The 24,871-nt window shown below is 43.9% G+C and overlaps 1 protein-coding gene across 3 annotated transcripts in view; it reads left to right on the top strand.

Annotated features, from left to right (window-relative positions):
* FHOD3 (formin homology 2 domain containing 3) overlaps positions 1–24,871 on the top strand; it is a 537,856-nt gene that overhangs the window by 69,564 nt on the left and 443,421 nt on the right. For all 3 annotated transcript variants that reach the window (XM_004380906.3, XM_004380905.3, XM_012556799.2), the window contains exons 2-3: positions 2,192–2,298; positions 16,558–16,622. In XM_004380906.3, coding sequence (XP_004380963.1) covers positions 2,192–2,298; positions 16,558–16,622 — 172 coding nt within the window. The remainder of the gene's footprint in view (positions 1–2,191; positions 2,299–16,557; positions 16,623–24,871) is intronic.

Below are 24,871 nucleotides of genomic sequence, written 5' to 3'. Positions count from 1 at the left end.
GATCTCCCTGCAGCCCCTCCAACATTTGTTATTTCCGGTGTTTTTGATTCGTGCCAGTAATGCCAGGGTGAGATGGTATCTCATTGTGGTTTTAATTTGCGTTTCTCTAATGGCTAGTGATCGCAAGCATTAGGGAACAGTTTTTTATTAGGGAAATAAAACAAGTGAATCAAATAGGATTAACCCCTTCAAATGATTTAACTAGGTATTTCTCTCAAATAATAAAGAACAAATTCCTTTCATTCTGTTGAGGATAACAAGAAACAAGGAACTCTATGAGGTCTCTACGAGAATTAACAGCCTGTTATTGATGCCCATTCTAAACAAGATCACGGTCTACATTTTTCTTGTTGAGGATAATAAGCAAAGCTTTTCTATCAAAAGAGGCTAATTCCTTCTTTGAAGTCTCACTTATAGGGTGAGGATTATCAGGCATTTACCTGGATGTTTTTAAGTAGCCACATATTTGTCTCCACTTTTCGCAAATCTCCTGTAATTCTGTGATGAGAACCTTAATCACCATGTAGATGAATAATACAAGTCATCCTTACAGCCTGAGAAATCAAACAGGAAGTTATAAATTTGAATTTTCTCATAATGTGAATCTCAATCTTCTTTGGTAAAATTATCTTCCTGTGTTTCTAAATGGATTAGTCATTATAAATGTAATATAATGCTAGCCACTGTAACAAACAACTGCAAAATCTGAGACTTAGCATCCACCCAAAACCCACTGCTGTAGAGTCAGTTTTGACACATAGCGACCCCATAGGGTTTCCAACGCTGTAAATCTTGATGGAAGCAGACAGCTACATCTTTCTCCCGTAGAGTGGCTGGTGGGTTCAACTGCTGACCTTTTGGTTAGCAACCGAACACTTTTAACCACTATGCTACCAGGGCTCCATGGACTTAGCAAAGCACAGGCTTATTTCTAGCTCATGTCACAGTGCAGGATGAGTCGGTGGAGGCTGGGCAGCAAAGTATTCTCTTCCAGGCAGTGATTCAGGGACCCAGATTCCTTCCCTTTGGGCTCTGCTGTTTTCTAGGCTTCAGAGTCCTCTGGCTCCTCTGGCTGTAGGCAAGGGACGAAATGTGGACAGTTGCGCAGGAGGTGTTATGGCCAGGGATGTTGGGGGCCTACTTCACTTTTGCCCATGCTCCAGTGGGTGGTACTCAGTTATGTGGCTGCACCCCAACTAGAGGCAGGCTGGGCTATGTGGCCTGCATGCCCAGGAGGAGAAGGGAGTGGCGACCAAGTAGCATTGCTGCAGTCATACCAGAACACTCAGATGACACAGACTGCATTTGGCAAGCAGATTTTCAAGTCCCATGTAGGTCTGGGGCTGTAGAGAGGATGCAGAGTGTAGTAGTTGATAGTATGACCTCGAACCAACCTGCCAACATCCCAATCCCAGCACTACCGTTCACCAGATGACAACATTGGGCAAGTAACTTATTCTCTTCCTGTGCCTCAGTTTCCCCATCTGTAAAATGGGGATAACAGTAGAACTTATAGGGTTCTTTTGAGAATCAAAAGACATGTAAAATGCTTAGAGCAGTGCTGGAAACATAATTAACACCATACAAGTGTTTGTTAAATTAAAAAAAAAAAAAAGAGACTAGTAACAGATTTAATTTTCTCCTCTGTATGTTGTAATTTGAATAAGTTGCCATTCAGATGGAGAATGTTTCTTTCATTTCAGTTGTAAAACTGTCTGTTGAGCAGCCATTAATTGTAACGTGTCTGGTTACCACCTTAGAATCTGAATAGGTAGGGCTTCTACTGAAGCAAAGGAAACCACGGTTTTCTCCACCAAATTTGCCTTTAAACTCTTGAGTTCCTGGGCACATCAGCATTGGGATCTTGGTTCTCATTCCCCAAATCCATGGCTTCTCCTGGACTCCTCAGAGTGGGAAGTGTCACCCATGGTGCTCCTTCTCCACCCCATCCACACCCATCCATGTCTGTTGTGCTCTGTCAGTGCCACTTAACAGATGTCATATCTGCCCATTCTGAATGCAGTTTGCTCCCAATGTCTCTGCACTAACATGCTACCTTTTCCAGTTATGATCCAAATTTCAGAATAATGCTTGATTTTAAGAAACACATGAGGGTACCACAAATTGATTTCTCCATAGAGTCCCCCTCTCAGGAGCTGGCTGGGCTGATCAGGAGCTCTTTCTCTTACAGCTTGATGACTGCACGCTGCAGCTCTCCCACAATGGTGCCTACCTGGATTTGGAAGCGACGCTGGCAGAGCAGCGGGACGAGCTAGAAGGCTTCCAGGATGACACTGGGTAAGAGTAGCAATCATTCCTGCTGACTGGCCCGCACCTGCCAGGAAATGGGTGGCTATGAGGCTTTAACATAGTACAGACAAACCACCATAGCTCTTACCTTCTCTTCACTCACAGTCACACAAAAAGAAAGAAGATGCCAATGACCTGCCAGTGGTGACTGCAAACCCTTTTCCATTTTGAGTAACTTCTCTGGACAAGCCCACTTGGTGTGTCCTGCCCTGGGAAAATTTCTGGAATAGTTTAATCAAGCATATGGTATTTACATTCTAAGTTTTTTTTTGTTTTTAAACCAGATATCACCATTAAATTGACATTTCCCAGATTTTTAGCGATTGGCAACTATTTTAAAAATTGTTTTCAATAATAATTTGCTGGATATTTATAGTTTTCTTGGCAGATGCCCTAGTGTGTATAATCTTTTAAACTCATTACAGTGGAGAAAATAATTATTATGTTAATTAACAGCATGTTCTTTTTAGTCTACCTCCAGAATGACTTTGTACTTCTTTATGCTGTGAGTCTGAAGAAAGCAGTGCACATATAAAAAGTCAGAGATGCATATAGAAAGTAGAATCTCTGTGTGAATATACTCATGTGTAAATAGGCTTGGGGGTAGTGTCTGACCTCCTCCAACCCCACAAGGGGGAAGGAGAACCAAGATCAACAGCCCAAGGCTGATTCCTATGAGGCATGGGTCGGACATGCCTACTCTCTTTGCCATCTTTACCATCCCTCCCACAGCACTCTCTACTTCTCTGCTGGGTTTGATAATTCATTGCAATGGCCACATATATCTCCCAGACCATACTCACGATTATGGGGTTTATTAGGGAAGTAACAGTTATAATTCAGGCTCAGGGACACCCAGGATGCAGTTCTTTCATCAGGACCGCCTCTTCCCAACAGTGCTCACAGGCACGCTTCTCCCTTGTCCTAGGCATCTCCCCAAAGGCACTCAGCTTTCTCTCTCCATGGGCCAGGAAGCCCACCGCACCGACTCCTGCTGCCGGGTCTCTCCCTGCCAGGTCTCTCCCCCTGGTCTCTCCTTCCTTGGTGCTGTTGGGCTGCTCCCCTCTTCTCTGGAATTGGTTCTCTTTTAAGGCAAAACTGACCAATCCCCTTGGTAGGCTACAATTACCCTATCACACACAATTACCGGGGTGGGAGTTACAAGATGGTGGCTAGAAAGGCCACATATAAAAGTAAGTAATTGCACTGCACCATGCCATCAGCCATTTCTAAATATTTATTAAACTATTGAAACAGCCATCTGTGGGACCCCTGCCTCCTTCTCTGCCTCTTATCCATCTTGAACCAAGCATCTCTCTGATCTCATCACCCTCCTCCTCAGAGAAAACTTCAGAGGCCCCCTGTTGCTTTCCAGATAATGCACAGCTATTTTAATCTGGTGTTCAGGCTGTGCCCCACCCCCCCGCCCCGGAAATTGTTTGAAACTACCTTGCTTGAGTGAAAAAAAATACTACAGCCAGCTGAATACTGTCTGAGAGTACTGAATTTTCATAAATGGCTCAAAGAAGGGGGAAAAATTGGAATCTTCTTAGGGTTAATTCCATGTAGCTCCCTAATTCCAGTGTGTATCCGTAGGTTCCTGGGCTTTCCCTGTTTTACCACTGGTCACAATTTATGGTCATTGTTCCTATAATTGTCCCTCTGTACTGCTGCTGAAGCTCCACTAGGTCTGAACGCCCAGCACTTAGCATTTTCTCGGTTCTTAGGATTGGTGGCCAGGTAAATGGCAGGATCCCAGAGTGGATTCCTGTATCGTGTGGCTGTGAGCACTGAGAAGACCAGAGTCCTTCGTAGGAACCAGCAGGGTTCTCCAACGAGACCCTTCTTGTCTCCAGAATCATTCTGAGGGCCACACCAAATGTGTGGGAAAGATTCTGGAAGTCACCCTAAGCTGTACACACGTGAGGGGATGTCATTATTAGGTCACACCAGATTTTGCACATCATTGTGTGTGTGTGTGTGTGTTTAATTAACATTTTTAGACTGATAGACTTAGGGAAATACCATTGCTGTTGTTTTTACCAAGTATTTAACAATGACATCGCTTTTATACAAGATGTCAAAATGCAGGCTGGATGACAGTCTAATTGGATGACTTCATGGCTCGTTGATCAAACAGACCCCAGGAGTGTTATGAGTAGATCATTGTCAACTTGAAAAATGTGTCTAGTGGTGTTATGCTTGAAGACCTTGTCCTGTTTGACTTTTTTTCTTTCTTACAAAAACTTGGATGATTTGGAGATGGCATCTTAGGGGGAAAAAATAGCTAATATATTAGGCAACAGTATTAAGAGTAAAGGGCGGAGAAGAAAAAACATTTATGGAGCCCCTACTATTCCAAGTGCAATACCAGGTACCTTATTCACAGTATCTTATTAGTTAATTCTCACAACAGTCATGTTATTGGACATTATTGTCTCCATTTTTTATTTGAGACAACTGAGGGTCAGGAGTTAATTATATATCCAGCAGGACAGAACCAGTAAATGGTGGAGCCAGGTTTGAACACAGGTGTGACCGATTACCAAGCCTGCATTCCTCCACTGTCCCAGCTACCTACCAGAAGCTTCTGGGTAAAGGTACTTATTGTTCTACTTAGCATGTACATTTGCACCTTTGGTGCATTGAGTTTGATTCATGCAAGGACATCAGTCGCAGGTTGTAACACTGCCCCCAGTTGAAACAACACCCGACCATACTTCTGGGTGGCTTCAGGGAAGACGCCATTGCTGCCACCATTGCACTGATACTATAGCTCACACTGGCAACATCAGTGTCCAAACACTGGAAGCTTCTTCACAGCTGTTCCTAAGAACCCAGGGGATCCTGCTGCAAGCTTCTCAAAGTAGATTCTCGTGCTTACTTCCTTACTTTGTTTCCTTCTGAATCACCATATTGCCATGGGTCCATCTGATATGTGGAGCCTAGGTCACATTTCTACATCCTAACAGCAAGAGATGCTGGGAAAATGAATTATGGCAACACTGAGAAAGTGGGGCTCAAGATGTAGGAAATGACAAACAGAGGAAGGTAGTCCAAAAGATGTTGAGTGGCTGCAAATTTGACTCCGTGCCCCAAACTCAACCTAGAGTGGGGTCTTACGTCTTATATCTTTGAAATAGGCTTGGTATATGGTGACCCGCCCCTAGTCCTTTGGAATGCTACTCAGGATGACACCCTTTTCTTTGTCCTGAAGAGTGTGAAAGAAACACCTTGACTGATCTCCTTGATTGGAAGGTCTGTCTGCGTCTGATGGCCTGAATATTAGAAGACATGCCAGGTTGATGCTGTTGTGGAACTGCCAGGTTAAGCCAGGTATCCCCAGTTTTACTTACAACTACTGAGCACAGGAAGCATGCGGGCAAGTTACTTGGAACTGGCTCTGTAGCCAGCCTTGAGGCTTAGCCTTCCCCTGCACAGGCAGGGCTGTGTTCTGGGCACATCTGCAGTGCCACTTGCACAGAGGGTCCCTCCTAGCTCCATTCCTGGAAATGTGGCATTTGGCAAAGTCTTTGTGCCTAAGCACTCATGTTTCCCAATAATGAGAGTTAAAATATAATTTTTTTTCCTAGTTAAGAGTTGCCCTTTTGAGACATGGACAAGACAAATGCAATTTTAACATCTTTCTCTGAATTTGTTTATGTAAATGATAGCAAAACACCCGCTAATCTTGTGGCCATCCAGTGACGACGACGTATGGCAGGCTGTGTGAAAATAGAGGTGTTTTTTGTGCAGCGTGTTCTGGGTGAGTTTTCCTGGCTAGAGGAGTTTGTTTCTTTGTTCTTGTCCATTACCCTTCTCCTTTATGCCAAGACTAAAGATTAACTCAGCTCCTTGTTTGGAATTATCACTCAAGCTATGGCTAGTCAGAGAAGAGGAGAAAGACCTTCAAAAGTGGAAGGACAAGGTAATTATTATGCTAGTAAATTAGAGCCAGGTCTGTTCACTGCCTTCCAAGAGGAGGGAAATCAGCAGCCACAGCATGGTGCCGTGGAAACAGAAGCCTGAAAGCCTCTGTCTTACTGTCCCTGACCTTGCCATTGTGTGACCTTGGGCAAGCCACTTTACCTCTGGTAGGATTTCATGTCTAAAATGAGGACAATATTGCCCATGCTCATTTCCTTCCCAGGGGTTCTGACAGGGTCTCTTGCACCCCCAGAGAGCAGCATAACAAATTGATGAGGCCATGGCTGTGTGGGGGACAAAGAATTTGGTTTGGCCCTTTGATTGGTTTCTGAAAATAACTGGAGCAGTCAAGATGCCTTTGTTTTCCAAAATAGCTGGATAAGTAGGGGCTACACAGGCCCCACACCTGGACTAACTTCAGGAAGGGAGGGGGTGCCTAATGCAGTCATGCATGTTCATCGATTGGATCAATCATAACTATGCATTTAAGCCCAAGTCATGAATATTCATTGAGATCTCAATGACTAGGGGACCCGGGGGACTTTGGAGAAGTCTTTTTGGAGCCTCTTGTATCGATGTAAACATCCATGCACTGGAGAGGGAACATCATGTCCCTGGGGACAGTGGAGGCCCTGTACCGGGAGCTCTCCCAGACCTTACCTGATGCGTCTCTGTGCTTGTAGCATTTCTGGTTATAATAAATGGGTAACTGTAAGTATAGGAAGTACTTTCTGTGTGTTCTGTCAGTCATTCTAGTGAATTATCGAAATTACTGGGGACAGTGAGAACTAGCAGAGAGGCTGACGATGGCTTATTTGGCAGGAGCTGGAAGGAGAGAGTCCTAACTTGTAGAGACCCAACAACTCTGAGTGTTTAGGGTTTTCTCAGAGAGAGAAAGTGCCACGTGGGTGACTGGTGTCCGAATGATGAAGTGGGAAAGGGAGGGTATGAGTTATCATCACAGTTTGGAAATTAGCCTTATGTCAGCTATTATTAATACACTGTGTTTTCATGGGGGATATTACTTTGCCTCTCTGAACCTCAGTTTCCTGGTAGATGAGGATAATATAATTGTAGTATTGCTTCTTAAGGGAGTCCCTAGGTGGTGCAGATAGTTAATGTGCTTGGCCACTAACTATAAGTTGGAGGTTTGAGTCCACCCAGAGGTGCCTCGAAAGAAAGGCCTGACAATCTGCTTCTGAAAAAAAATCAGCTGTTGAAAACCTTATGGAGCAGAGTTCTACCCTGACACATGTAGGGTTGCTATGTGTCGGAATCAACTCAATGGCAACCTGTTTGGTTCAACAGCGTCTTAGGGTTGTTGTGAGGTAAATTAGATGATGTGTCTAAAACGTTTAGCTAGTCTCTGGCACATAATAGACACTTAACAGTAGGAGTCCTTATTATAATTACAGTCAGAATTTGGGAAGATGGTATGTTGACATGGGAATCACTGGATTTTAGACCTGGAAGGGTCTATGCAGTTCCACTACTCTGAGATCCCATTTTCCAGTTAAAAAAAAGCAAGACTAGAGCCTTGTCCACAGGGCAGAACTGGATCCACAACCCCCATCAATTTTAACCATCACTGCCCCCAATACCTCTGAAAGGAAACCAGTGACAGCCAAGGCCCTAATACCTAAGGTGGGGTATTAGGTTAGCCCTGAAGGGAAAATAGTGGCTTGGAGAGGTGGAGGAGCTAGTAGGTGGGAGGCACGGCTTGAGCCAGAGTGGGCCTGAGAAGCCCAGCGTTTCAGGGACGCTGTGAAGACCTGGTTGTTGGACTCGACATAGGCATCCCCAGGCACTCTTTGTCTGAGTACCTTGGGGCACCCACGTTTTTCTCAGCTGACTGTCTTGCGAAGATGGTGCTGATGCCACTTACTGAAGGTGAGGCTGTTTACCTTCTCTCAGTTTTCTCATCTTCCACAGGGGCTGGTAATCCCCCTGTCCCCGCCCTCACAGGGTTGTCATGGTTGGATGACAGCATGTGGGGGAGGTGAGCCTGAGAGTGCAAGGCTTGTGTCATAGTCATCTAGTGCTGCTCCAACAGAAATACCATGAGTGGATGGCTTTAATAAGGAGAAGTTTATTCTCTCACAGTCCTGTAGGCTACAAGTCCAAATTCAGGGCATCAGCTCCAGGAGAAGGCTTTCTCTCTCTCTGTCAGCTCTGGAGAAAGGTCCTTGTAATGCATCAGTGTTTCCTTGGTCTGGGAGCATCTCAGCACAGGAACCTCGGGTCCAAAGGACGTGTTCTGCTCCCAGCACTGCTTTCTTGGTGGTATGAGGTTCCCATGTGTCTCTGCTTGCTTCTCTCTTTTATATCTTAAAAGAGATTGCATTAAGACACTATCTAATCTTGTCAACCTCATCAGTATAACCTCATCACAGTGATAGAATTTACAACACATAAGGAGATCACATATAATCTCATCATAGTGATAGTTTACAACCCATGAGGAAATCACATCAGATTACACAATCATACAACACTGGGAATCATGACCCAGCCAAGCTGACAGATATTTTTGGGGGACACAACTTAATCCATGACAGCTTGTATAGTGGCCACTCAGAAATGATGATCTGAGGCCTGGAAGGGGTGGGAAGGGCCATGAGGAAGCCTTTCTGCCGGGGGTGGGGGTTGGCCCGGTCAGCTTTGTAATGGACATGCTTGTAGGGACACGGTCATTTGGAGACAGTTCTGGTTTTGCTCTTTGACACCTAACTTCTCGGCCCTGTAGTCCATGGCCTCTATGGATCCATGGTGGACTTGGGGAGGGGTGTGTTGAACCCCTGAGGTATCTGCACAGTTTGTGGGTATGTGGGAGCTTTTGTTAGGGTGAAGTTTCACAGCCTTCATCATATTCTCAGAGGGGTCTTTGCTTCCCACGACGTCAGATTTCCAGGAATAAGAAGCAGTTGCCCATTCTCACATCTGATACAAAAGTTAACTTCACCCAGTTACATCTCTGTCTGGGTTTCCTCTGTACCTAGAACTGGCAGAATGGGAAATCATCTGAAATATCCTTTGAACCTACATCTAAAAACCTGCTGAACCTAAAAAAAACAAACTGAGCCAACCCACAGAAAACCCTAAACAAGCCAAAAGAGAGATTTTGGTTAGGGTGTGGATAGAAAGAAATTACAGCATTCTCCTCATTTCCTCTTAAGCTGATTATGTTCAGTTAAGGGTGCAGGTGTGTTGTTGTCTGAGGCTCTTCTGGCAAATCAGTGAAGAGGTATTACGTGCCCCCTGTCTTCCCAGGCTTAAAGTGCAGGCCACAAAGTCCTGCGCGTGGTCATGGTGGGGAAAGAGAACTGGTCCATGACAAACAGCTGCTGTTAGGGCAAGTTCAGTGCTAAGCTGAGTGGGGTAGCCCAGAGCTCCCTGCCCACCAGCACAGGGCCAAGCTAGACCAGCCGCTGCAGAAGACTCTGCACCTCTGCTGCTTAGAAATACTGATTTCTAGGTTCCTGCTTCAGGAGGTCTGGGGTGGGCCTGGGAACCTAGCTTTTGAAAACGCTCCCCAGGTGATTGGATGCTAGGGTGTGACCCTACAGCATAGCTTCTCAATCTTGGAGATTATTGGAACCACGTGAGGAATTTTAAAACCTCCCTTCCCGCACCCTGCCCCATACCACTGAAATCAGAACTTGCAGGCGGGCCCAGGGCACAGTGATTTTTAAAGCCCCCCAGGTAATTCCAATGTGCAGCCAAGTTTGAGAACCATCAGTGAGGGAGATAGCATTCCTGAAAATACTATAAATCAGACAGAATGAATTAGCTCCTGTGCCAACTGGACAGTTGAATCTGAAAGGCTGTAAATACTTTCAGATGCCACCAGATTGTACAATGGGACAGGAGGGCATCAGGTGGGAGTGGGGGCTTGAGCTGGGCTTTGAATTCTAAGCCAATCAATCTTAGTCTTTCTGGTTTACTAGCTTATGACTGGTTCGGACCCTTCATCTTCTTTATCTCTAAGCCAGAGCATTGTGTTGAATCTCACAGTTCCAGAAGTTTACCAAAAGGAGACATTCCTGGGGCAACCACCAAGGGGGCCCTAGTCCTCCCTGCTGCTGGATGAGTCCAAACATATGTTTTTCACCTTGAATGAAATCATAGTTTAGTTTTAATTTGAGTGGAGGAATATTTGGAGGAGGGGGGGCCTCAATTCTACTGCTGGTTGCAAGAAAAGTCATCAAGCTTTTGATTTTATAAACCAGTTGCTGTTGAGTCGATTCTGGCTCATGGGGAACCTGAAAAACCAAACCAACCCACGAAAAACCCTAAACAAGCTGAAAGAGGGATTTTCAGATGTCACCAGAAATCCTGTGTGTGTGAGTAGAACTGTGCTCCATATGGTTTAAAATGACTGATTTTTCAGAAGTAGATTGCCAGAACTTTCTTCTGAGGTACCTCTGGGTGGACTTGAACTGGCAACCTTTCGGTTAGCAGCTGGGAATGTTAACCATTTGCACCACCCAGGGATTGCTTTTGGCTCTATACCTCTCAATAAAATAATGCAAGCTCTTGTTTTGATAGTCACAAAAGACCCTTAACGTATTATTCTTATAAAAATACTCTCTTGAGAGACAAGGACAGAACTGAAACACATGAAACTTATTTGATCAAAGCAGGTTTTTTTACCCAAGCCATAAACATTGTTGTAGGGAAAATGTGTATCTTCAGACAAACAGGAAGTTTTGGAAGGCTGCCTTAGTGATGCTGTCACACCCCTGGCATGTGTGCCTTGATAAGTGTCACCTTGAACTGTGTCTATTTTAGATGGTTCCCTCATCAGTTGGGTAGCGTTGGCCTTGAGTGTGGGCAGCCGATTCGCTGTGGCTTCTGATTCGGAAGGGTGGCTGGACTCAGAAGCTGGTGATGTTTCTCTGGCATTGGCTGTGCTGATAGGATTGGAATCTCACTCTCCGTGGGGACTTTCAGGTCTAGCTGAACCGCCTTTGCTTTCTGGGTCACTGGACTTGGGTACTTGATACATTCCCATTTCACTCTGCTGCAAAAAGGCGGACTTGGGGGCAGCAGATATGAACCTGACACAGAATGCCAGTACCAGGGTGGAAAGGATCCTTAACATGCTGACAGTGAATTCACATCGAAGCCTCTCACAGATACCGTTTTTGTATCGTGGCACCATGAGGACAGCTCCTCAGATGCTTTGTGCACCTCACATAGAGCCAGGCACATAGTAGGCACCTTTAAGCACCACATGTTGAATGAAGGAGTGTGTGAGGGAACACCTACCTGTAGGAAGCTGTGGGGAGGTGATAAGGAGCCAGGCCTGGGTTGAGTTCAAGCTATGTCACTTTCTGCCTGTGTGACTTCAGCCATATTGCTTAACACTTCTGGTCCTCAGTTTCCTCTTCTTTAAAATGGCAATAATGTCACCTGCCTTATACGAATGTGGTGAAGATTAAATGAGTAAATCTGTATAAAGTGCTCAGAACTTCACCTGTCACATAATAAACATTCCATAAATGTTAGCGTCTATTGTGATTATTATTTTCCAAACCAAAACTGACATAGGTATCTCATTGGAGGGGAAAAAGATATACCCATGATTATTTAATTTTCCTCTGAAAGTTCTGCAATAAAACAGAAGAAAAAGGTGTATGTAGGTGAGGGATAAAACCATTTTTTTTTAAACACATGATATGATCATTTCCCTGAAAGAAGCCAAAAGAATCAGTCAAAAGCCTCTTAGAAGCAACAATAGCATGAGATGGCCAGATGTAAATACTTAAAAATCAACTTCTCTCTAATATGTCAGCAATAACCAATTAGAAAATACAGTGATGGAGGGAAGGAGGCTACCAAATTTGAAAGGACCTTATGGTGGATGTCTTCTGTCCGTTGTTATGTGATATATATAATATTGGACTTCCTTATTATAAGGAATCCTTAGGATAAACCTTATTCGGCCTGTTGTATTATTTTCACACATTACATAATTTGGCTTGCTAATATTTTCTTAGATTTTGCATCTTAGTTTTTTTTTTTTTTGGTATGTCCTTTCTGTTACGTTTTAATATTGAGGTATACCAGTTACATAAAAAAGCCAGGACTCTTTGAATCCATTGTAAGACCTGGAGGAGGTTATATAGTGAACTAATTGTCCAGCAGAAGGCAGGATAGTGTGGGTGATTGTGGAATCAGATACTTTGCTTTCAGTCCTGGGTCTTTCTCTACCAGCCATGTGACTATGCAGATTACATCATTTCTCTAAGCTTTGTGTTCCTCATCTGAAAAATGGGTACAGAAATAGTATCCACCTCAAAGGTGGGGTAGAAGTAGGTTCAAGAGGTGGTGGACACCCGTCTGCTGATCTGGAAGAACCCTGGCTGCTCTCAGTGCCTCCTTGCCTGCACCTTGGCTGGCCCTTTCCTTTGGCCTGAACACCTATGGTCTGGGCCTTATCCTTGTCAACCTGCTTCAGCAGCCCTTGGCTCCCATTTCCACACAGGTTTCTTCAGTTGTAGGGTTTTGTGTATAAGGACCTGGCAGGAGGAAGAAGAAGGTAGAATATTGAAGCAGAGGAATCATAAGTGATAAAATTAATAAAAAATAGGCTTACTGGGAACTCTCAAAGTGAATGTCTAGAAATAATCTTTAAATCTTGAACTGAAACTATCCCATGAATCCATCGTTAAACTAAATGACAGGTTAGCCCAATTAATAAAGAATATTTGCCTTGAGCATAGCTCTCTTACAAAGAATTATCTTTATGAGCTTAATCTAACAACAGTTAATCTAAAGCACAGATGAGAACTTTAAGGGGCAGACAGCCTAAATTAATAGTGATGAAACAATATGGGTAGAGAGAGTGAGAACAGTGACACACTGTCAAGTATGTAATCACTGTTATTTTCTTTTTAGTACACATACTGTTTTATTACATTGGTTAATAACCCGTTGACATGTCAGTACTCTCCCTTCTCAACCTTGGGTTCCCTATTACCAGCTTTCCTGTCCCCTCCTGCCTTCTAGTCCTTGCCCCTGGGCTGGTATGCCCCTTTAGTCTTGTTTTGTCCTATGGGCCAGTCTAATCTTTGGCTAAAAGGTGAACCTCAGGAGTGACTTCATTACTGAGCTAAAAGTGTGTCCGGGGGCCATACTCTTGGGTTTCTCCAGTCTCTGTAAGGCCAGTAAATCTGGTCTTTTTTTGAGTTAGAATTTTGTTCTACATTTTTCTCCAGCTTTGTTTGGGACCCTCTATTGTGATCCCTGTCAGAGCAGTCGATGGTGGTAGCCGGGCATCATCTAGTTGTACTTGGACTCAGTCTGGTGGAGGCCGTGGTAGTTGTGGTCTGTTAGTCCTTTGGACTAGTCTTTCCCTTGTGTCTTTAGTTTTCTTCATTCTCCCTTGCTCCTGAAGGGGTGAGACGAGTGGAATATCTTAGATGGCCGCTCATAGGCTTTTAAGACCGAAGATGCTACTCACCAAAGTAGAATGTAGAACATTTTCTTTAAAAACTATGTTATGTCAGTTGAGCTAGATGTTCCCTGAGACCATGGTCCCCACAGTCCTAAGCCCAGTAATATGGTCCCTCAGGGAGTTTTGTAATCAATGTTATTGAACTGTTCATGTAGAAATTGTGAATAGATGTATATTTGGTTGTGTATATTGCAACTAAAATAAATAAAATATTAAAAAATAGGCTTACTAAATTACTGAAAAATTAGGTTTATCCAAAGGATTCAAGAAAACTAATGTATGAAGTCCAATATTATATATGTTACGTAACAGTGTACAAAGACATCCACCTTATGGTTCCTTTATTCAACACTGTCTTAATTTTCACATGGGTTCAGTATAACCAAACCAATTGCCTGGCTGCTCAGAGCACAAGCAGAGAGAAGGCGAAATCTCCAGGATTACAGGCCTGTGTGGCTTCCTTGGGAAGACCAGCCTACCTCTCACACGTGTCTGGAATCTCATACACTCACTGCCCGTGGAACTAGAGCATTGTGGGAAAACAAACGCTTACTCAAAATGCAACTTCACAGTTGTTTAGAGATGACAGTAGGGGCTATGGAGGGGCTATTTCTGAAATTATCCAGAACTTAGGGTGTTCTGAAGACTTAAGATGCTCTGGGCGTCTAAAGCATGTGCTTTGTCTTCCATTCATCTGTCATTTGTCGTTGACTTCTTATGGCTGGGAATGTGAGTTAGAGAACATCCTCCAGATCTGGGGATTTAGTATTTGCTGTTTCTAATAGTTAGGGCCTGACACCATCAGAGGTTCACTCCCTGTCCAGCTCAGGGTGAGAACACACACCTCCTGAATGCTGCTGCCACCCCAGAACATCATTCTTGGCAGGTCAAACAGAAAACTTTTCAAGAAAGTTGTTCAATAATTAAGTTCAGTGCACTTAATCAAAACTTTCTCCCTGGTATGACCACAAGAGTTGAAGGTGCATCAACATCAGGATTGTTGAAAGAGAAAAAAGTTTTTCTTTGTTAAATTTTTTTTTTTTTGTACTTTAGATGAAGGTTTACGGAACAAATAGTTTCTCATTAAGCAGTTGGTACAGATATTGTTTTATGACATTGGTTAACAACCCTACGACATGTCAACACTCTCCTTCTCGACCTTGAGTTCCCCATTACCAGCTTTCCTGTCCCCTCCTGCCTTATAGTCGAGAAAAAGGTTTTCCGTCAGGAGCAAAGTTTTGAGGAAATCTGCCTTACAGGTTATCCAGAACCTGTCTTCTGAAGGTGGGTCAGGTGTTGCGTACTTGTTGTGTGCTCTTTGAGGCTAATGCCTTGCTCAGAGCAAATGTAAAACAAAACAAAAGTAAAATAGAAAAGAGGCTCATCGGGATTTGAATGGACTATGAATGTAGATTTTCTGCCTACAAGCAGCCACTGGGCAGGAAGCTACTGGAGGCTTTTGTAGGATATGCAACTGGTTTTCCTTTCTCCTTTAAAAGAATACCAGAAAATCAAATCCACTGCCATCGAGTTGATTCTGACTCATAGTGACCCTATGGGACAGAGTAGAACTGCCCTATGGGGTTTCCAAGGCTGTACATCTTAACAGAAACAGACTGCCACATCTTTATCATTCAGAGAAGCTGGTGGATTTGAACCACTGACCTTTCAGTTAGCTGAGCGCTTAACTACTGCACCACCAGTGCTCCTTTTAAAAGAATAAAAAAAGGTTAATTAAAATTAACCACTCTTTCCCCTCTTATCTGGTCTTGAGAATAAAAAATATAATTGTTCCAGTCATTATTGTGAATTCATACTCGGAATATTAACAGTGTGCCCTGACGAGATCTTTGTTCCCCTCCTCTCCAATACAACCACAAAACCAGAGAGCAGGAAGGCACTACCAGAGTCTGTTGTAAATGAGGCCCTGATGGCGAGAGATGAGAGTCACCAGAAGGCCAGAAGAGTGGGGGTGGGGGAGAAATCTAGCCAAAGATAGACCCAACATGTTACCTGCTGCCATGTTGATTGGCTGGCTGCATTTCACCTTTCTTTACTGGCTTTTCCTTCTTTCCAAATCTCAAAGTCCAGATGCTGTTACCCCTAGGCAGCCAGGACTCAGGTTTTCTCCCACTTCTCCTCTTCTCTCAACTTCTCTGTGCTTTAGTCCTTTTCTGCATAAAGCAGGATGAGCCCTAGTTGGAGTGGAATTGGGAGAGGTCTGTCCTTTTGGTTCCTTATGAGAAATGAAGTGAGAAGGAAACACAGGTGAGACAAGGTGGGAGGTAAGTTGGTATTCCTGATAATAGATACCCTGTAAATATCTTTTGGTGGACTCCTATCTTCCTATAAGAGTAAGGTTAAGAGAGAAAAGCCTTACCAATCTTGAATTGATGCACAGCAAAATGACTCTTTCTGATTACTCAACAGTGTGTTTCCTTTTCCTATTTTCTAAAACTGTAAATTAGCCATGACAATGATCAATCGAATGTGTGTTGTTGCATTCCGGGGATTTCACTTCATGGGCACAGAATTAAAAAATTTCCCAACATAATCAAGCATGACTACGTGCAAACTCTGTAGATGGAACGAGTTGATGGAATTTGGCAATAAAATGTGTGTGCTTTTCCAACAAAGTCAATCTTCAGTATTTTATTTTTCTTAAAGCCCTGTAATATCACATTATTCCAGGACAGATGCTTGTTTAGTTTAGCATCCCTGCTTATCTGGAGCATCTTTCAGGTGGTTATCTCAGAACCTTCAAGTTCAGGAAGAACACTTGATGGACAGCATGTGAGTGAGGTGTTCTCTTTGGCCTACTCCTCTGATGCCCACATTTTGTCTCCTGTCTCCTTTAGGAGGGTCAAGAAGCACAGCATCATCCTGAGGACACAGCTGTCAGTGAGGGTCCATGCCTGCATCGGTGAGTGACATCTGCAGAGGGGACGCTTGTCAGCTATCCTCAGTGATTCAGCACATGATGAGAAATGGTCACTTATGGCAATAAAATAAAACATTCACGGTTATGCTCTCTTTGGGTTAACCCCAATCATAGATTGTTTGGGTTTTCGGTGAAGCAATTTACAGTAATAATTTTTGAAGCCCTGTTTCATTCTGATTTCCTTAGCTGTTTGGTTAGTGAATAGAGCTTGAGGTAAGATGGATTGCTGAATGCAGTTTTGTATGCAAGGTGAGGAGGGGTGAGGTTCTTTCTGGGGCTATGCTAGCATCAGCCTCCAGCCCTGAGGGTGGGAGGCTGGGCTGCTTGACGTCCTCTGAGCCCTCCTTGCCGTAGGTTGAAGTGAGCCCCTTGCATGCGTGCATTCTGGTGGCTCCTGAGGCTTTCTTGTGGGGAAGTGGATGCTGAGGCTTCAGGCTGCGGTCAGATAATTAAAAGGAAATCTTGGGTCCGTGTGGGGTAGAGGGCACACATAGTACAAAATGTGTTCAGTGAGCAAAGGTATTTGTGGTTCAGAGTGGTTTGTCCACGGCTGCTCAGGAACCCCACTGGGGCCATTCTTGCAGCCATTGATTTTCCTGGACCTGTTGGTCCCTCTGCCTGTAGACATGGGTTGAATGGCAGTGAAACCAATGATCTATGCCAAGTAGACAACCTCTATGTGACTGGTCTCTAAAGCTGTGGCCAGGTTTCCTCATGCTTTGGGCTAATCAGAGAAACTGTAATAGTATAAAAGGAGAAAAAAAGTAAATAAGATTCACTTTGCACATGGAAGTTCCTTATATCTGTGTAATTTTGCTTTTACTTAATATGCATCATGGCCCTAATTCAGGACTATAATTAGGAACAGCTATAATAAAAATTAGAAGAGAGTATAAATCATCCTGTTGCATCCCAGCCTACAACTCTAGCGTGGTATTCATCAGTGGGGTGGAAGGAATTGTTTCTAGCCCCTCTTCCTCCTCCCCTCTTCCCTGCTGGAGATCCAGGAACAGGGCAGGGGAGTGGTTGGACATGGAAGATAGTCTGTGTAATTTTACTTCATTTGGTGTTAAGTGTGGTGAGCCTGCAAGTGCACTGGAGTGACAACCTTTGTTTGACTCTCTTTAGAGAGGGATTGAGAAGCCCACTCATACACCTCAGAGGCTAGAGGTCAGGTTCAGGGAGGGTTTGCAGTTTTGTTGGAAACTAAGTAAGATTTTTCAGATCTTCAACCAATATTGACAGTTCTGCTCCTCAGGTAAGTTGTGACAGCTATAAAAGGTGGGAGAAAATTGTAAAAATCTAGATGGATTCTATGCTCAGATTGTTTCACAAGTGTCTTCAATTCTTGCTTGATTTCAAAGAAACTGTAATTGGAATGATAGACCACGTTCTCGGAGTGGCTTATAAAAGTATGTCCACATGGAACCCCAGTTAGTAGACCCTTACTCAAAAAATAGGCCATGGCCCGCAATAGACTGAAGGCCTATCTCCTTGTATGCTGTAAGCTGGTGACCAACAGTCCCTCATCTCAGGCAAACTGGGGTGGTCCGTCACCATAACTGTAAGTTAAAATAAAGTTTTAAGGCATATATGTATTTTTTTTTTTTAAGCGTATGACTTAGGGCTGATTATGTTGGATGAGAGGAGGTTACTCCATAGATTAACTTCAGTACCCAAGAAGGCAGTTTTTTCTTTTTATTGAAAACTCTCTTTCTCGTTCCATTTCCTATTATTGGCAAGATCTGGAATAGATTTATTATAATAGCACTAAATATTATCCTTTGGTTATGTATATACAATGGAATGTATGCATCTGTTTATGAAGTACCTCCCCCCATTGTGACACATTCTTACTCTTTCCAAATAGCAATATTAGACGAGTTTCTTTGGGATGGAAAAAAACCAAACCTGGGACAATCTCCAGTTGAAATGACAAAGAAGAAAATGACAAGGGGAAAAACAAAAGGTTTTTCACATCAGTTGTTTAAGGCCTTGTTTGTTTTCAGGATTATTTTCCATCTTCTCCATGTAAGAAATAGATGAATGATTACAGGCGTTGGACACAATGGCCACCGTCTTAGGCCTCATACCATCTCCAACACCCCAAAGACCTTCCTTCCTACCCTAGAATTGGACTGTAAGGATCCAGGATCAGCTTTTGTCTCATGGGTTTAAAATGCTTTCAGGTAAATTTCTACAAAACAATATTTTCCTTACGCTAAATCCTCTCCTCCTTCATTCCTGCTTTTATTAAGTGTAGGAATGTTTAGAATCCAGGACTGCATGTTGATGAATTGGAGGTGACATGTCTTTGGAATTCTCCAGTGTTAACTTTGGAACCCTGTGCCTGTTGGGATGAGAGTGGAGCGGAGCCTTCATGGTTAGCAACAGAGCAAGGCTCGTGAAAAATGAAGACCAAGGGAGCTCTGCTTTGATGCTCGCAGCAAGCAGCGGAGACAGGTCTTCTCCGATAGCCCAGCAGTTCTGAAGCATTTGGCAGGAGGTTGGAATAAGATCTTGGTACAGAGAAAGGCCCCAAGCTTTTCACCTCTATGCTCATCTCCACTGCAGTTTTTATTTCTTTGCACATTTTTAGTTTGACCACATGAGGTAACATTGTAGCAAAACATTACATGACTTGCCCTCTTAATCTAATTTGGATCCTCAGAGAAATAAAAATCTCTACAATCATAATGTGGGCATGAATTTAAAGATGATATACATGAAAAAAAAAAAATCCACAATAGGCATGAGAGGACTGCATTTTATGAGGTTAGCCAGAAAAAATAACGTTTTGGGTCCCTGCAAGTGATCCTATTTCCAGACACCAGAAAAAATGTTCAGAGGGCCAGCTGGCTCTGATGATAAATCTCATCATAAAGAGAAAGGGAGCTGAAGAACTGTGGGATAAGGAATGGAACCTAGAATTTAAAAAATAAGGTTTGAAGTCATTTTGATCCTAAAGTTAATACGTGTTTTCTACTGGCTGACTTTCCAGGATGGAGCCCTGGTGGCACAGTGGTTAAGTACTGTGGCTGCTAACCAAAAGGTCAGCAGTTTGAACCCACCAACCGTTGTGTGGGAGAAGGATGCAGCCCCATGGCAGTCTGCTTCCGCCTTGGAAACCCTGTGGGACAGTTCTGCTCTGCGCTGTAGGGTCACTATGAGTCCAGAATCAACTTGACAGCAATGGGTTTGGTTTTGACTTTCAAGGCTTTTTGTTTGGTCTGAAACCTCTGCATTTTAGTTTTTTGGAGCAGACCCCATCTTCCCATTAAGAAAATAAACACTGTCGGTTAATTCTCTGGGACCCAGAAGGCCTACACTTTCACGTATCCAGCACTGAGTTAAGCAAAAGGCAAAAAATTGGCTGAAGATACTGAAGTGTCATTTATGCTTGCAGTTGTGAAAGCACAGCCAGGCACAGGGGTCTTCAGAGACAGTCTCTTGTAACGTATGAGGTGCTGAGGTCAGCCGGTAGAGATGGAGGTGCGGAGGCCGGGGGGCAGACACTGGCCAGGTGACTAAAGTGCTGGACTCTGCCTGATGTTAATCTCATTGCTCATTAAAAGTCAAAGCACAGGACAGAGACACAATGGCCAGCATTGAAGGCAAAAAAAAAAAAAAAAGTAAAGCATAGGAGAAGGCTGCTTCATCTGTTGATGAAGGAAAGTAGTCAGTTTGCAGCACCAGAAACATCCACAAAATGAGGCATTACTACATCATTTGCAAAGCATTGTCCTCTTGTGAGCTAAGTCATGAGGCTACGTGCTCTGCACTGTTCTGTTATAGCAAAGGGGTGAATTAAAAATGGTGGCAACATTATGCAAAGCGAAATAAGTCAGTCACAAAAAGGACAAATATTGTGTGTCCCAATTATATGAAATATTTAAAATAGGCAAGTATATAGAGCCCAGGGTTTATTAGTGGTTAACAGGGACAGGCGGAGGAAGGGGGAAAAGGGGAGTTGGCACTGCTTAGGGGACACCAAGCTTCTGTTAAGGGTGATAGAAAAACTTGGAAATGGATAGTGGTGATGGCTGAACAACATGATGATCATAATTGATATAATTGAATTGTCCATGTGAAGCAAGTTGAAATGGTAAATGTTTTGTTGTATATACATTTACCACAATAAAAAAATGCAAAACATAAAAACAAATGAACAAAAATACGGTGGTGCATTTCTTCAAGAAGCGCTTTCTAGTGCAAGAATGACTAAGAGGTTTCATCTCATGTGCCAGCCAGTTTAGAGGAGGTGGCTCTTGAGGGCGCAGTGTTGAGAAGGATCCTAAGGCCACGTGCAGTCTTAATGAGAATGCGTCCCGGACCAGTGCCGGCTTTCATTGGTGGTGATGGAGGTGATGTGTGTGTCTGTGTGGTAGTCGCTCAGGGCCACCTAGCTACAGTGTAGGGAGGTCTGGGCTTCTGTATTCAGAGGGTGGGGAGCGGAGCCGTAACCCATGACCTCTGCCCCCTAACACATACTTTGTTCTGCCTTCTTTAGCTTGTTGTGACCATGAGCATGGGGCTCCTCTGTTCTCGCCCATCTTGTCTGGGTTGAGGGTACCAATCTCCCCTCCTGTCACTCTGAGGGTCTTCTCCTTCTCTGATCAGTTTGAGCTGGTTTTGTGAGGCTGAGCCCTACTGGCTCTGCCTTTTCCTATGTTAGGCTTGCCCTGTCTAGGGAGCTGCAGAGGGGCACTGACTTTGGCTCATTATCAGGATTCCAATGTGGTCCTTAAAAACCCCAAAACCAAACCAGTTGCCAGTGGAGTAGATTCTAACTCACGGCAACTCCATGTGTGTCAGAGTAGAACTCTGCTTCATGGGGTTTTTAATGGCTGATTTTTTGGATGTAGATTGCCAGGCCTTTCTTCTGGGGTGCCTCTGATGGACTCGAACCACTAACCTTAACTGCTTAGTGGTTTGCGCCACCCAGGGATGCTTAATGTGGTCCTTACCACCTCTCAACCCCATGGTAGTTTGGAATTTCCGTCAAAACTAGAGGTTGCCTTCAGGAAACAGCCAAACGCCTTTTCGACACTTTTGGGCCTGACAGCCCCTCAGTGAGGGACTGTTAGCACTGTGGGTGCTGACACATATGAGGCCTGGGCAGTGACATGGTTAGCCTGTATGCCTGTCCCCTGTGGGCTCTGTGGGGGGTCCCCTGTTGTCCACTTGATGGTGGACCTTGCACACATCCACCCATGTGACTGCAGAAATCAAGAAAAGCAGGCTTTCTCTGGCCAAGAGACCTGCCACATTCCCCAGAACCATTCTTTCCCCTCTTGTCTCCCTTGCTGTGCTTTCTCTGACTCTAGGCCTTGAACCTAGGCTTCTGGCTGATGGAAGGCTGTTCTGCCTCTCCACTCCAGCCTGAGGTAGGGTGGAGGAGGGGAGAGGTGGAACCCCTCCTTGTCCTGCCCCCAGATGTCACCATGGTCATGCTCACAGTGTCTGGCCATGCTCGTTCCTGGTGGCATGGGGTGCCGTGGGTCACACACCTCATTTTCTGTCCCTTGAGGCTGGGGCCCATAGATTCTCCACCCTGGAGCCCACCTCCCCTCCACAAAAGGAGACCGTCTTCCTGCAGAGCCCCTTGGGTGGCTGGCTGCAGCGGGTCACACACCTCATTTTCTGTCCCTTGAAGCTGGGGCCCATAGATTCTCCACCCTGGAGCCCACCTCCCCTCCACAAAAGGAGACCGTCTTCCTGCAGAGCCCCTTGGGTGGCTGGCTGCAGCCATGGTATTGGCTGGGCTTGTGTTTGAGATCCCCAGTGTCCTACTTGCAGCAGGAGACTTTCAGTGCCTGACTTTTCTTTTTTTTTTTTTTTTTTTTTTACATCTTCTCCCTGTTACACCCCATCAAGTCTGTGACCTGTTTTTGCCTGGAGTTTTGTTCTCTAGGCAAATACAAGCTCTGTGGGTTAATCAGATAAATCCATTCTCATAATCTGTTTCCTATTAACCTGTCACAGCTCCCAGGTGGCAAACCCACAGAATGTCCATGTGTCTAGCAGGCCCTTGGGTCTGGGCTAGTGGAGGAGACTTCTCAGACAGGTCAGCCTGTCAGTTTCTCTTTACTCCATGTGGGTGGCTACCTCTGAGGCACTTATCATTTAACAGTGATTGACAGATGCCCTCCTCCCCCTAAAAAGAGGAATGGGAGAAAGGATATGGGAAAGATGTAAATCAGACCTCTAGGTTTGTTAAACTACATGAGAGTCTAGTTGTTCAATGCCAGTGACTGTTCAGTTCTGTCATATCTTTCCAAAAATGCTATAACCTTACGGAAGAAAGGCCTGGCAATCTACTTCTGAAAAATCAGCATTGAAAACCCTATGGAGCACCATTGTACTCTGACACACGTTGGATCGCTGTAAGTTGAAATCAACTCAGTGGCAACTGGTTTGGTTTTGGTTTTATTATCTCTTTAGGACTTTGTTACCATTCATCTCTAAGGGTCTTGAAATGATGGCTATTGAAATTTGAGCATGGCCTTAGAACCATTATCAATGTATTTGCTTTGCACTGTCTTAATGATTGTTTACAACCTGCTCACTTAACATTAAATGCTGTCAAAAAATAAATTGATAATGGAGACTGTAGTCATATTTGTGGGGACACTTATGTTGTGGTTAGTTGCCATCAAGTCCGTTCTGACTCATGGCGACCTCGTGTGTGCATACTAGAACTGTGTCTCCACAGGGACTTCAAGGATGTGACCTTTCAAAAGCAGATTACTAGGCCAGTCTTCTGAGACGTCTCCGGGTGGGTTTGACCTGTCAACCTTTTGGCTAGCAGTTAAGCGCTTAACCATTTACGTCACCCAGGCGGCGCCATATATATTTGTGTTTGTCTATATACATACAAATGTACATATATAGGGACAGATAGGGACGCTGATAGCAGGTGTTTTCAGACAAGTTTAAATCACACGCTGGCAATTAGACTCCAAAGTTGCTATCCAGTGAAACCTTTAGTTGGTTGTATCCAGAAAACAACCCTTGGTAAGGAAACCACAGTGCTTTCGAACAATTTCTACTGTAATATTTCTGCAAATTGCTTTCCCCTCGCAGGTCTGACCTGCCTGTCAGGTGTGATGCAAGCTCTGGTGTACCCATGGCTGCCCTCATAAAGAAACAACTTTGTTTTTGTCACTGAGCAATCAAAATGTATGTTGGGAAACAAAATGCTTTGTCTCATTACTAGAAAATTTGACATCCAGAGGGCATGAGAGCGGAAAAGGAGGATGGATGGCTCGCAAATATCTTGCAAAATGGAGTTTCTTCAAGAATTAGGCCTCCATCAGTATGTTTTACAAGGTCTCACTGAGACTCAGAGAAAACAGATTCAGGGAGTGTTCTTTGGGCATTTTACCAATTTCTGTTGTGTTGGAAATACCTAATGGGAGGTATTTTAACCTGGGGCGGGGGGAAAAACGTTTGGAAAGCATTCGTAGTTCAGCAAACATACTATCAGTTAAAAATTTCATTTAAAGGAGGAAAAAGAAGCATTTGGAGAATTTCTTACAAGTGCTGTGGTTTCAAGTTCATATGCTAGAGTAACAGCAATAGAATAGCAAAGGAGAAAATTTAAAACATTTGATTAATGATCTTGTTAGCATTGTTGGAAAAAAAAGAATACTGTTGTTAATTGTACACAGAGGTGATATGATTTATCTATAATTCTAGCAGCTGGATTATAGCGTGTGTGGGCAGGAAGAGGCACTGTCTCACAGGTATTTAGGAAAACTTTTACAGGACCAGGTATAGTGTGTTGAATACAGGCAGTAGATACTTATTTCTTAGCGCTTTACAAAGTCTGTACTTTAGATTCGATGGACAATTTAATAACCTATCTTAAAATTAAATACTGTTTGTAAAAGTCTTTCAAAAGTTGTAAAATACTGCCAAGATTGTTAGTGTAAGAGGATCTCTGCTGAAAACTAACAAAGAAATCTCTATTGTTTGCCTCTGCCATTTTTTTTTTTTAAGTAACAGGAACTCAGTTCTCAGAGTGACTTACGTTTGCAGTTTGGCCCCTTCACACCCACTGTTTCACTGACACTCACAAGCCATCTGGTATGTGGATAGGGCAGATGCTGTGTGCCACAGGAGGGCAGAGGAAGGCGAGGTCACGCTGCTGGAAGTGGAGGGATGGAGGCTGATCCTAGATCTCTCGACTCCTTGACCAATGTTCTTTGCATTGACCTGCTGCTTCT

Source organism: Trichechus manatus, unplaced genomic scaffold (genome assembly GCF_000243295.1).
Source record: "Trichechus manatus latirostris isolate Lorelei unplaced genomic scaffold, TriManLat1.0 scaffold00078, whole genome shotgun sequence".
NCBI classification, from domain to species: domain Eukaryota; kingdom Metazoa; phylum Chordata; class Mammalia; order Sirenia; family Trichechidae; genus Trichechus; species Trichechus manatus.
Note: the sequence above shows the minus strand (reverse complement) of the source record. Positions and strands in the feature narration are given on the sequence as shown.